Source organism: Chaetura pelagica, unplaced genomic scaffold (assembly GCF_000747805.2).
Source record: "Chaetura pelagica isolate M959 unplaced genomic scaffold, ChaPel_1.0 scaffold107, whole genome shotgun sequence".
In the NCBI taxonomy this organism is placed as follows: Eukaryota; Metazoa; Chordata; class Aves; order Apodiformes; family Apodidae; genus Chaetura; species Chaetura pelagica.
The window spans coordinates 687929-699019 of record NW_009953979.1 but is presented as its reverse complement, the minus strand read 5'-3'; the positions used below and the strand labels follow the sequence as shown (position 1 = coordinate 699019).

General features: G+C 50.5%; 1 protein-coding gene across 1 annotated transcript in view; it reads left to right on the top strand.

Annotated features, from left to right (window-relative positions):
- Nucleotides 1-11091, top strand: part of OTOF (otoferlin) — a 106105-nt gene that overhangs the window by 73460 nt on the left and 21554 nt on the right. The window contains 7 exon segments of the mRNA XM_010002208.1: nucleotides 2422-2542; nucleotides 3510-3610; nucleotides 4594-4684; nucleotides 5443-5559; nucleotides 6215-6367; nucleotides 6848-7037; nucleotides 10800-10924. Coding sequence (XP_010000510.1) covers nucleotides 2422-2542; nucleotides 3510-3610; nucleotides 4594-4684; nucleotides 5443-5559; nucleotides 6215-6367; nucleotides 6848-7037; nucleotides 10800-10924 — 898 coding nt within the window.

Genomic DNA, 11091 nt, shown 5'->3' with positions numbered 1-11091 from the left:
CAAATAGGAATGAAGGTAACAAGAACATTCAAAAAATCATTGGTGGGCACTGGAAAAACAGAGATAGTCCTGTGTGTATAAGATCTGTATGTTTAGGAAACCAGTCTAGAAACTGGCCATTCCCCAGGATCACGGTTGACACCTGTGGTGGGACAACCCACTCCTGTATATCAGGAAGGAGAGGGCTGAGTTTTGCTGTGCTCTCTCTTGCTGCCCAGGATATAGAGACATCATGGGTTACCCTAGAGCTCCTGAAAGGGCTTCAGGAAAGCTGGGGGGGACTTTGTTCAAGGGTATGAAGCAAAAGGATGAGGAGGAATGGTTTGAAGTTGCAAGAGGGAAGATTATGATGAGATCTTAGGCAGGGGTTTTGGAACTGGATGGTATTTATGGTCTCTTCCAACCTAAAGCATTCTGTGATTCTATGAGCACCATGTGGAGGCAGGCAAAGTCCATCTGAAGATGTAAGGTTTATTTTTCCCTAGGGCAGATAAATTGTGCTCAGACAAGCTGCACGTCTTCATCACTTGGGATCTTCAAAGCTGGACAAGGTCACAAACATACCGAGGGGAGAAGATGCAAAATAACTGCTGGAAGGAGCTCTTGAGAATGTGTTAGACAGGAGATAGGATTAAAAGATGTAAAATCCTCTCAATCTCCCTGGTTTGCAGCACTGTTTGTCTGTCCTCATTGCTTAGCCATGAACAGCCACACTGGTGTTTGACTAGAACTTGGGGAATTTGGGTCCTACCCTGGGTCTGTCCGTGTGCAACTGGTTGTCAGTGCACAAATTGCTTCCATTCTCCCTGCCTCAGTTTCTCCAACTGTAAAATCAAGACAGTTTTTGATGTCTGCCTTACAAATTGCTCTGTGATGTGCAGGCAGCAGTTGCCCTAAAATCCTGACAAGATCCACCCATATCTCAGCAGGTCTGAGCTGAGTTTCAGCCACAGCCTGGATTTGAATACAAAGGACTAGTTGTAAGGAAAGCTAATTGGATTTAACCTGATGAGATGTGCTTAAAGTGGATTGTAACCCTGTTATGCCAGGAGAGAGATGTTAATAGAATTAACTGGCTGACTTAAATAAATTAAATTGGGAAATTAAACAATCCACTCTAAATCAAAGGTATTTGCACTCCAGATAGAAGCATCTACCCAGGGTTCCCTTGCTTGTTCACCAACTCCTTGTCAAGGTGAATGCTGGACAGAGGTGAGAAGCACCTGCTGGTTTTTGAGCCTGTTCCCTGGGCTCTGCCTCTCCTGCAGTTTACCCAGGTGTCTCCATGACTCCCTGGGTGCTGGGAGCCTCATGCTCATCTACGGGGCTCTGCTGACATCTCCTGGCTGGAAACACCCCAATGGCTTTGGAAGGATGAGCTGAACTGTTGAATTACAGAATGGTTTGAGTGGGAAGGCACCCTGCTCACCCTGCAGTGAGCAGGGACATCTTCAACTAGATCAGGTTGCTCAGAGTCCCATCCAACCTGACCTGCAATGTTTCCAAAGATGGGGCATCTCCCATCTCTCTGGGCAACCTGGGCCAGTGTCTCACCACCCTCAGGGTAAACAATTTCTTCCTTAATCTTGTCTCTGCCAGTTTAAAACCATCACCCCTTGTCCTGCTGCTACAGGCCATGCTAAAAAGTCGGTCCCCACCTTTCTTATTAGCCCCTTCAGGTCCTGGAAGGTGCAATAAGATCTCTCTGGAGCCTTCTCTTCTCCAGCCTGAACAACCCCAACTCTCTCAGCCTATTCTCATAGCAGAGCTGCTCCAGACGCCAGATCATTGTCATGGCTCTAGAAAGGATGTTAATGCTTCTGATGCCCTTGTGCCCCTGCTCCTACTGCTGTCACACTGGATGTGTTTATCCTCTGTTGGGCTATGGCTGAGGCAGAGGGAGTAGGAGCTTCCCTGGCTGGTCTCTGGGCTGCCAGGTCTGGGATGGTAGATTTGCAATCCATGGACACTGCACCCATCCACCCTGGGTCTGATGGTGGGAGGGGTGCTAGGAGACGTGGAATCTCAGTCCTGCAGTGTGCAATTTTAAGTTGTGCCAAGGGACGTTTAGATTGGATATTGGGAACAATTTCTTCCTGGAAAGGGCTGTCAGGCCCTGGCCCAGGCTGCCCAGGGCAGTGGTGGAGTCCCCATCTCTGGAGGGATTTCAAAGCCATGTAGCTGTGGTGCTGAGGGACATGGTTTAGTGGTGGCCTTGGCAGTGCTGGGGTAACAGTTGGACATGAGGATCTTAAATGTCTTTTCCAACCTAAATATTTCTATTAGTTCACGTCAGCCCCATCTGTCTCACCTCTGACCTCAATACCCCTCTCCCCACCATGGCATTGCCTCCCCAGGAGAGTTGTGTTCCTCACTGGCAACGTTACCACCTCAGAACATCTCTTCTGCCTCCTCTTGCAGAAACTACTTCCACCTGCCGTACTTTGAGAAGAAGCCCTGTATCTACATCAAGAGCTGGTGGCAGGACCAGCGCCGCCGACTATATAATGCCAACATCATGGACAAGATTGCAGACAAGCTGGTCAGTACGTGCAGGGGAAGGAGGGAGGGAGACAACTTGGGTCATGGGGATGACAGGAGGCACACCCAGGTCCCCCACGCATCTCTGCAGCTTGTCACAAAGCATGGACAAGCAGTGCAAGGACCTACCAGCGAACTTGGGTTAGAAAGGGGAAGTTTTCAAGTCTAAATGCTCCAGGATTTGAATGTCTAAGCCCTAAAAAAGGTAATTGAATTTTGTGTGGGTTGGACCGAGGTGTCCCCATCAAAGGGAGCAGGAGCAGGGAGGATTTGTCCCCCTGGACCACAGGGTTGAACCACTGGTCTGGCAAAGAGTCCTTAATGGTCTCAGCTAATTCCCAAGGAATCTTTGTGATAGCTCCATGTTGGCAGGGTCCCAGCAAGACCTGCAAAGTTCCAGCCATGACCTCCCCACTCATATGGGGATAGACATTTTAGCAGGGCCTGTAGTGATAGGACAAGGGGTGATGGTTTTAAACTGAAAGAAGGGAGATTCAGATTAGATGGAAGAGAAATCATTTACACTGAGGGTGGTGAGACTGGCCCAGGACGCCCAGAGAGGTAGGAGATGCCCCATCCTTGGAAACATTCCAGGTCAGGTTGGATGGGGTTCTGAGCAACCTGGTCTAGTTGAAGATGTCCCTGCTCACTGAAGGTGGCTTGGACTATTATATTTAAAGGTTTCTTCCAAACCAAACCATTCTGTGATTCTAAGACTGTGTGGACCTTGACCAGCTTGTCTCATGGCTGGTGGTAGAGCCATTCCCATCACCCAGAGCCAGGTCCCTGCAGCCAAATACATGCCAGACCTGAAACCTGAGGCCAGCAGGTCTGGAGAAGCAGCAGATGTTTTCTTTTGGAAACCCCTGCAGGGCTGCTGTATGGAAGGTTGGACCTCAGGGGGACCTTGGCCCATGGCGGGTCGCTGTCCCACCAGCCCCTCACTGCTTTCCCCTTCACTGCTGCAGGAGGAAGGACTCAACGATGTGCAGGAAATTATCAAGACAGAGAAGCCACATCCAGAGCGCCGGCTCCGAGGGGTCCTGGAGGAGCTGAGCAGTGGGTGCATGTGAGTAAAAGATGGGCAAAGGTTGTACACTGCAGACCCCAGCTCTCTGCGAGCCTATAGGCAAGGTTGGGAGCATAAGTCCACCTTGCCTGAGTTTGAAAAGACCTTTAAGATCATCAAGTCTGACTGTAAACCCAGCAGTGCTAAGTCCACCACTAAACCATGTCCATCCCATCACATGGGCACACCACCATATCACCTGCTTTCTAGCTTGAAGCATGGGTGAGGTGGTGCCTACATCTGCACCTCAAAGACCCCAAAGCAGTGGTGAAAGCCTCAATCTTGTGGCTTTCACAGGCTGGTACCTGATTGGCACCTGCTTCACATGCATGACACTCAGAACTGTGTCCAGTGCTGGGGTCCCCAACAAAAGAAGGACACAGAGCTGTTGGAGCTAGTCCAGAGAAAGCCATGGAGAAGATCCAAGGACTGGAGCAGCTCTGCTCTGGAGACAGGCTGAGAGAGTTGGGGTTGTTCATCCTGGAGAAGAAAAGGCTCCAGGGAGACCTTAGAGCACTTTCCAGTACCTGAAGGGGCTCCAGGAAAGCTGGGGAGGGACTTTTGACAAGGGCAGGGAGTGATGGGATGAGGGGGAACAGGTTCAAGCTGCAAGAGGGGACATTGAGATGAGATCTTAGGCAGAAATTCTTTGCTGTGAGGGTGGTGAGACCCTGACCCAGGTTGCCCAGAGCAGCTGTGGCTGGCCCCTGCCTGGCAGTGTTGAAGGCCAGGTTGGATGGGGCTTGGAGCAACCTGGGCTAATGGGAGGGCTGGGACTAGATGATTTTTAAGGTCACTTCAAAGCCAAACCAATCCGTGACTGGGTGCAAACAAGGCACTTACTGCAATTGCATTGCAGACGGGGTTGGGGGGGGTGGGGGTTATGAGAGCATTTTCCTGCTGCTGACAGAATTCCAGCCATGGCTTCTTGGGGAGATACCACAGGCTCCCACAGGGTTCATGCTACCAACCTTTTCCACCAGGCGCTTCGTGACGCTGGCAGACAAGGAGCAGCACCACTCGTCCCGCACCAGGCTGGACCGGGAGCGGCTCAAGTCCTGCATGAGGGAGCTGGTGAGTGGGATTCAGGCAGGGAGGAGCTGTGGGTGGGGGCTGGACCTTCTCAATGTTCCCGGTGACTTCAGTCTGTAGATGCGGGATTCCCTGTCTCTGTAGATTGAGTGTTTGGGGTTTATTTCTGAAAAGAGAAGCACTTGGGTCTTGCACTGATCCCAGGGGGCATTTGCTGCCTCCTTTCCACCACCCTCTGCTTTGCCTTGGAAAGAAATCCAGGACCTAAATTACTGTTGAACAGTTGAGGACACCAGGAAGTAGTAATTTAGGGGAACCCTAAAGAGACCAGCTGCTTCAGGTGTAGGAGTAGCCAGAATGTTTGGGACTGGTTGCCCAACTCCTTACCAAGGAATGAGATGCACAAAAGAGATGTTCAAAGAGCAGGTGGCTTATCCAGTTGGCACAGCCAAGGCCACCAGCTTCAGTAGCCAGCTGCATCCTCCAGAGCCATGAATTTAACACAGGAAAGCCTCTACCAGTCTTGAAGTCACCCCACAATGCCCTCAGCACAGGTGACACCTTCTGCCCTGTGCATCTTCTCCTGGGATAGATGTCTCTGCATTGTCAGGGGCCCTCCATGCCAAGGTTAATGAAGAGGTGTCAGAATTACCATCACCAGGATGCATGTGGTGGGATTAAAGCATCTGCCTCCTCACCACCCTTTCCCAAATGCCAGGGACCTGTCTGGTGCTTCTCCCTTCTCTGTTCTCTGTTCTGCTGTTGATAATGTGGTGTCCTGGGCTCTCCTTTATCCACAGGAGAACATGGGGCAACAAGCCACAACTCTGCGCTCACAAGTGAAGAAGAACACCATGAAAGACAAGCTGAAGCTGGTGCAAAACTTCCTGCAGAAACTCCGGTTCTTGGCAGACGAGGTGAGTCCCTCTGAATGGAGAGAGGATGTTACTGGGTCAGAGCATGGTGACAGCAGCCTGGGATGGATGGAAACCTTGAATCCCAGGGTTAGGTTTGGGTCCCTCGTGACAAGAAAGACATGGAGGGGCTGGAGCATGTCCAGAGAAGGACAATGGAGCTGAGGAAGGGTCTGGAGCACAAGTGTGATGAGGAGCAGCTGAGGGAACTGGGGGTGTTCAGCCGGGAGAAAAGGAGGCTGAGGGGAGACCTTCTCACTCCCTACAACTGCCTGAAAAGAGGTTGGAGCTGAGGTGGGGTCAGTCTCTTCTCCCAAGGAACAAGTGATGGGACAAGAGGAAATTACCTCAAGTTTGGAAATTTGATCTTTAAGGTTCCTACCACCCAAAACCAGTCTTGGATTTGATGATAAATCCCAGTTTCTTTCCTGCTGGGCTTCACCCTGCTGAGCTTTGCTCTGAGCAGCTTTTCTTAAGCAGAAAAGCTTCTGCAGTGGAAGGCTTGAACCCATTTCAATGGCCCTGATGTGGCAATAGGTACATCCATCTCCTGTGGCATCTGTTGACTTTGCCTTCAGAAGGTCTCCAGCCCTGCTGGTGCCTCAGTGGTCAGAAAGAGCTGAGAGAGCCTGACAGGGTTCTTTGCTGGTGTTCACAGCCCCAGCACACTATTCCTGACATCTTCATCTGGATGATGAGCAACAACAAGCGTATCGCCTACGCCCGCATCCCTTCCAAGGACATCCTCTACTCCATCGTGGATGAGGAGATGGGCAAGGACTGCTCCAAAGTGAAGACCATCTTCCTCAAGGTGCCAAACTGTCATCCCTGGGTGGACTGTAGCCAAGAGGAGGGAGACGGAGGAAGAACAGGCTGGGAGGGTGGGAGATGCAGATGTGGGAGAGCTGTGTATCCAGTTTTGCTGGGGCTTGATGACTAGGCAAGACAGACCCATGCTCTACTAGTAGGGGTGGACATGTGCTAGGAAGTCTGAACCACTGACCTTACCCAGTCCAGTAAATGAGAAATATTTGGAAGGAGAGAAATACTTGATCCAGCTGTCCACAAAAGAGGAGGGTGGCTTAGGAAGAGGAAGCCAACATGGTGGGAAGAAGATCATGCATGAGACAGAATAGTGTCACGGTCCAAAATGGAGGGGACTGGGTCCCTGGTTTTGAGGGGCCACAGTAAAACCGATGCGGCAGAAGGAGCTGAATGCTGGAAGAGCTGGTGTCTCCATCTCTGAGGTTTTCCCTATATCCATGTCAACTCTTCTGTCCTTTCTGTCCAGCTACCTGGGAAGAGGGGATTTGGACCTGCTGGCTGGACAGTTCAGGCCAAGATGGAGATGTACTTGTGGCTCGGCCTCAACAAACAGCGCAAAGACTTCTTGAGTGGCCTGCCCTGTGGCTTTGAGGAGAAGAAGACTGCCAGAGGCCAAAACCTGCCATCCTTCCCACCCATCAGCCTCCTTTACACCAGTAAGACCTCCCTGCCTGCAGTGGGTCTGGAGAAAGGCCATGGAGAGGGCTCAAGGGGGGAACCTGGTTAGACACCACAAGAGTTTCCAGGTGCTGTGGGGGAAATAATTCCAGTTGTCCCAGTCTGAGGTCTCCCACTGTTCCCATGGGGAGCTGGGAACTGTGCAGCCCCTTCCCTACCATGCTCAGAGCTGCCATTCTGCACACCATGAGCAGGACATCAAGGAAGTCCATATCCATTTGGGACTTATATTTTGTCCTTATATCCTTCATTAGTCATAGAATCATAGAACTATTCAGGTTGGAAAAGACCTTTGGGATCACTGAGTCCAACCATCATCCCTACTCTACAAAGTTCTCCCCTAAACCATATCCATCAACACCACATCCAAACGACCCTTAAACACACCCAGGGATGGTGACTCAACCACCTATTCCAGTGTCTGACCACTCTTCCTGTGAAAAAATCCTTCCTAATGTCCAGTCTAAACCTCCCCTGTTGCAGCTTGAAGCCCTTCCCTCTTGTGCTGTCACTAATTACCTGTGAGAAGAGACCAAAACCAACCTCTCTACAATGACCTTTCCAGTAGTTGTAGAGACTGATGAGGTCTCCCCTCAGCCCAGACTAAACATTCTCAACTCCTTCAAGGGTTCTTCATAAGATTTATTCTCTAGGCCCTTCATTGCTCTCCTCTGTGCTCACTCCAGCACCTCGATGTCTCTCTTGGATTGAGGTGCCCAAACCTGGACACGAAATTCCAGGTGTGGCCTCAGCAGTGCTGAGTACAGGGGAACAATCACCTCTTGACTTCTGCTGCTCACACTGTTTCTAACACAAGCCAGGATGCCATTGGCTTTCTTGGCCACCTGGGCACCTGCTGGCTCATATTTAGCCACTTGTCAATTAGAACCCCCAGGTCCTTTTCTGCCAGACACTTTCCAGCCACACTTCCCCGAGCCTGGAGCGTTGCCTGGGGTTGTTGTGGCCCAAGTGCAGGACCTGGCACTTGGCCTTGTTGAAGCCCAGACCATTGACATGAGCCCAATGATCCGATGTATCCAAGTCTCTCTGTAGAGCCTCCCCATCCTCATGCAGATCAACACTCCTGCCTTGCTTAGTGTCATCTGCAAACTTACTGATGATACACTCTATGTCCTTATCAAGATCATCAATAAAGATGTTAATCAGAAATGGTCCCAACACTGAGCCCTGAGGAACACCACATGTGACTGCACCCAGCTGGACTTGACTCCACTGACCACCACTCTCTGGGTCTGACCATCCAGCCAGTGCTTGATCCAACAGATCGTGTGCTCATCCAGGCCGTGAGCAGCCAGGTTTTAATGAGAGTTCTGTGGGGAACCGTGTCAAATGCTTTTTGGAGGTCCAGATGGACAATATCCACAGCCTTTCCCTTCTCCAATAGTTGGGTCATAAAAGGAGATCAGGTTCATCAGGCAGAACCTGCCTTTCATAAACCCATGCTGACTGGGCCTGATCCCCTGGTTATCTTCTATCTGTCTTCTAATGACACTCAAGATGATCTGTTCCATGACCTTCCCTGGTACCAAGGTCAGACTGACAGGTCTGTAGTTTCCCAGAACCTTTTTGCCTTTCTTATAGATGGGTGTTACATTTACTGCCCTCCAGCCCAGTTAGCCAGGACTTCAGGTAAATAATGGAAAGTGGCCTGGCAATCATGTCTGCCAACTCTTTCAGCACACTTGGATGCAGCCCATCCAGTCCCATAGACTTGTGTGCATCTAAGTGGTGTAGGAGGTCTCTGACCACCTCCTTTTTAATTGTGATGACCTCACTCTTCATACCCTCCCTGTCTCCTAGATCATGTGGCTGGGTATCCATGGAACAACTAGTTCCACTGCTAAAGACTGAGGCAAAGTAGGTGTTGAGCACCTCAACCTTTTTCTCATCCTTTGTTACTCAGATTCCCTCTGCATCCAATAAAGGATGGAGATTTTCCCTATTCCTCCTTTTGCTGTTAATGAACTCAGAGAAACATTTTTTATTATCCCTAACAGCTGTAGCTAGTTTGAGCTCTAGCTGTGCTTTGGCTCTCCTAATTCTCACCCTGCATAGGTTGACTTCATCTTTATAAAATTCATGAGTGACCTGTCCCCTCTTCCAAAGGTCATAGACTCTCCTTTTGCTCCTAAGGTCCAACCAAAGGTCCCTATTTAGCCAGGCTGGTCTCCTACCCTGCTTACTGTTTTTTTGGCACACGGGGACAGCAGCTCCTGTGCCTTTAAAACTTCTTTCCTGAAGCATGTCCAGTCTTCCTGGTCTCCCTTATCCTTCTAGGCAGCCTCCCAAGGGACTTTGTCAATCAGTCTTCTGAGCAGGTAAAGTTTGCCCTCCAGGAGTCTTAAGGTGGCAGTTTTACTGACCCCTCTCCTTGTTTCTCCAAGGATCAAAAGCTCAATCATCTCACGATCACTGTGCCCTAGACAGCCTCCAACCTTTCCTTCCCCCACAAGATCTTCCCTGTTCACCAGAAGCAGGTCCAGGAGGGCACCCTCCCTGGTCAGCTCACTTACCAGCTGTGTGAGGAAGTCATCTTCCACACATTACAGGAACCTCTTGCAATGTTCCCTCTCTGCTGTTTTGGGTTCCCAGCAGATGCCTGGGAGGTTAAACCCCACAGGAACAACAGCAAGTGACTGGGAGATTTCTCCCAACTGCTTATAGAAAGCTTCATCCACCTCACTGCATTGGCTGGGAGGTCCATAGCAGAGTCCCACAGTGATATCAGCTTCATTGGCCCTTAACCTGATCCAAACACTCTCAATCTCATCACGACTATGCTTGATTTCCAAGCTCTCATAGCATTCTCTAACACACAGGGCCACTCCACCCCCTCTCCTTCCCTTTCTAACCCTCCTGAAGAGCTTGCAGCCATCAGTTGTGGCACTCCAGATGTGTGATGCATCCCATCATGTTTCTGTGATAGCCACTATGTCATAGTTTTCCTGGTGTATCATGGCTTAAAGCTCCTCCTGTTTGTTGCTCACACTGTGTGCATTGGTATAGATGCACTTCAGATGAGCTAATGATTCCAACACCTTTTCTCCACTGTGGGCCCCATTTCCTACCTGACCCTTCTCAGGTGCTTTCATGATTTCTGAACATCTAGCCTTTCTCTCAAATGACATGACAGAGTGAGAATCCTCCCTAGTCCACCATCCTTCAAGCCCTGGCATGTTGCTCTTGGGCTTGTCCCTAAAAGACCCAGTTATCTCCCCTTCCCCCTTCATATCTCGTTTAAAGCTCTGTCAATGAGCCCCACCAACTCCTGGCCCAAGAGCCTTTTCCCTCTCTGGGACAGGTGCATCCCACCTGCCACCAGCAGGTCAGGGGTCTCATATAGCAGCCCATGATCAAAACACCCAAAGCCCTGCCCGTGGCACCAGTCACACAGCCATGCATTGATCTGCAGACTCCTCCTGTTTATCTCTTCACCCATTCTTGCAACAGGGATGGAGACAAACACTATTTGTGCTCCAGACCCCCTAACCAGCTGTCCCAGGACCCTGAAGTCTCTCTTCATTGCCCTTGGACTCCTTGTAACAATTTCTTCAGTGTCAACCTGAAAAACCAGCAGTGGATAATAGTCAGAGGGCTGCATCAGATCAAAGAGATCTGAGATGTCTATGCTGACCCCAAGACCTCGTTCTGCAGGCTAAGCCCCACACTGGGCTCCAGGGTAGCCTGTTAAGATGTCTCACTACCCTTCTGTCTTGCAGAGAAGCAGGTTTTCCAGCTGCGAGCCCACATGTACCAAGCCAGGAGTTTATTTGCAGCCGACAGCAGTGGCCTTTCAGACCCCTTTGCACGAGTCTTCTTCATCTCCCAGAGCCAATGCACTGAGGTAAACACCACCTCCTGACCTGGAGGCCTGGGGCTCCGCTGTCCCATCAGCTCTCCATCCCCTGCCACGGGTCTCTCGACTGCTAGTGAAGCATGGATTAGGTTGATCATGGGGTCCTGGGGTGGGAAAGCAGTCGTGGCACTGGGACTTGATTGTCTCTAGTAACC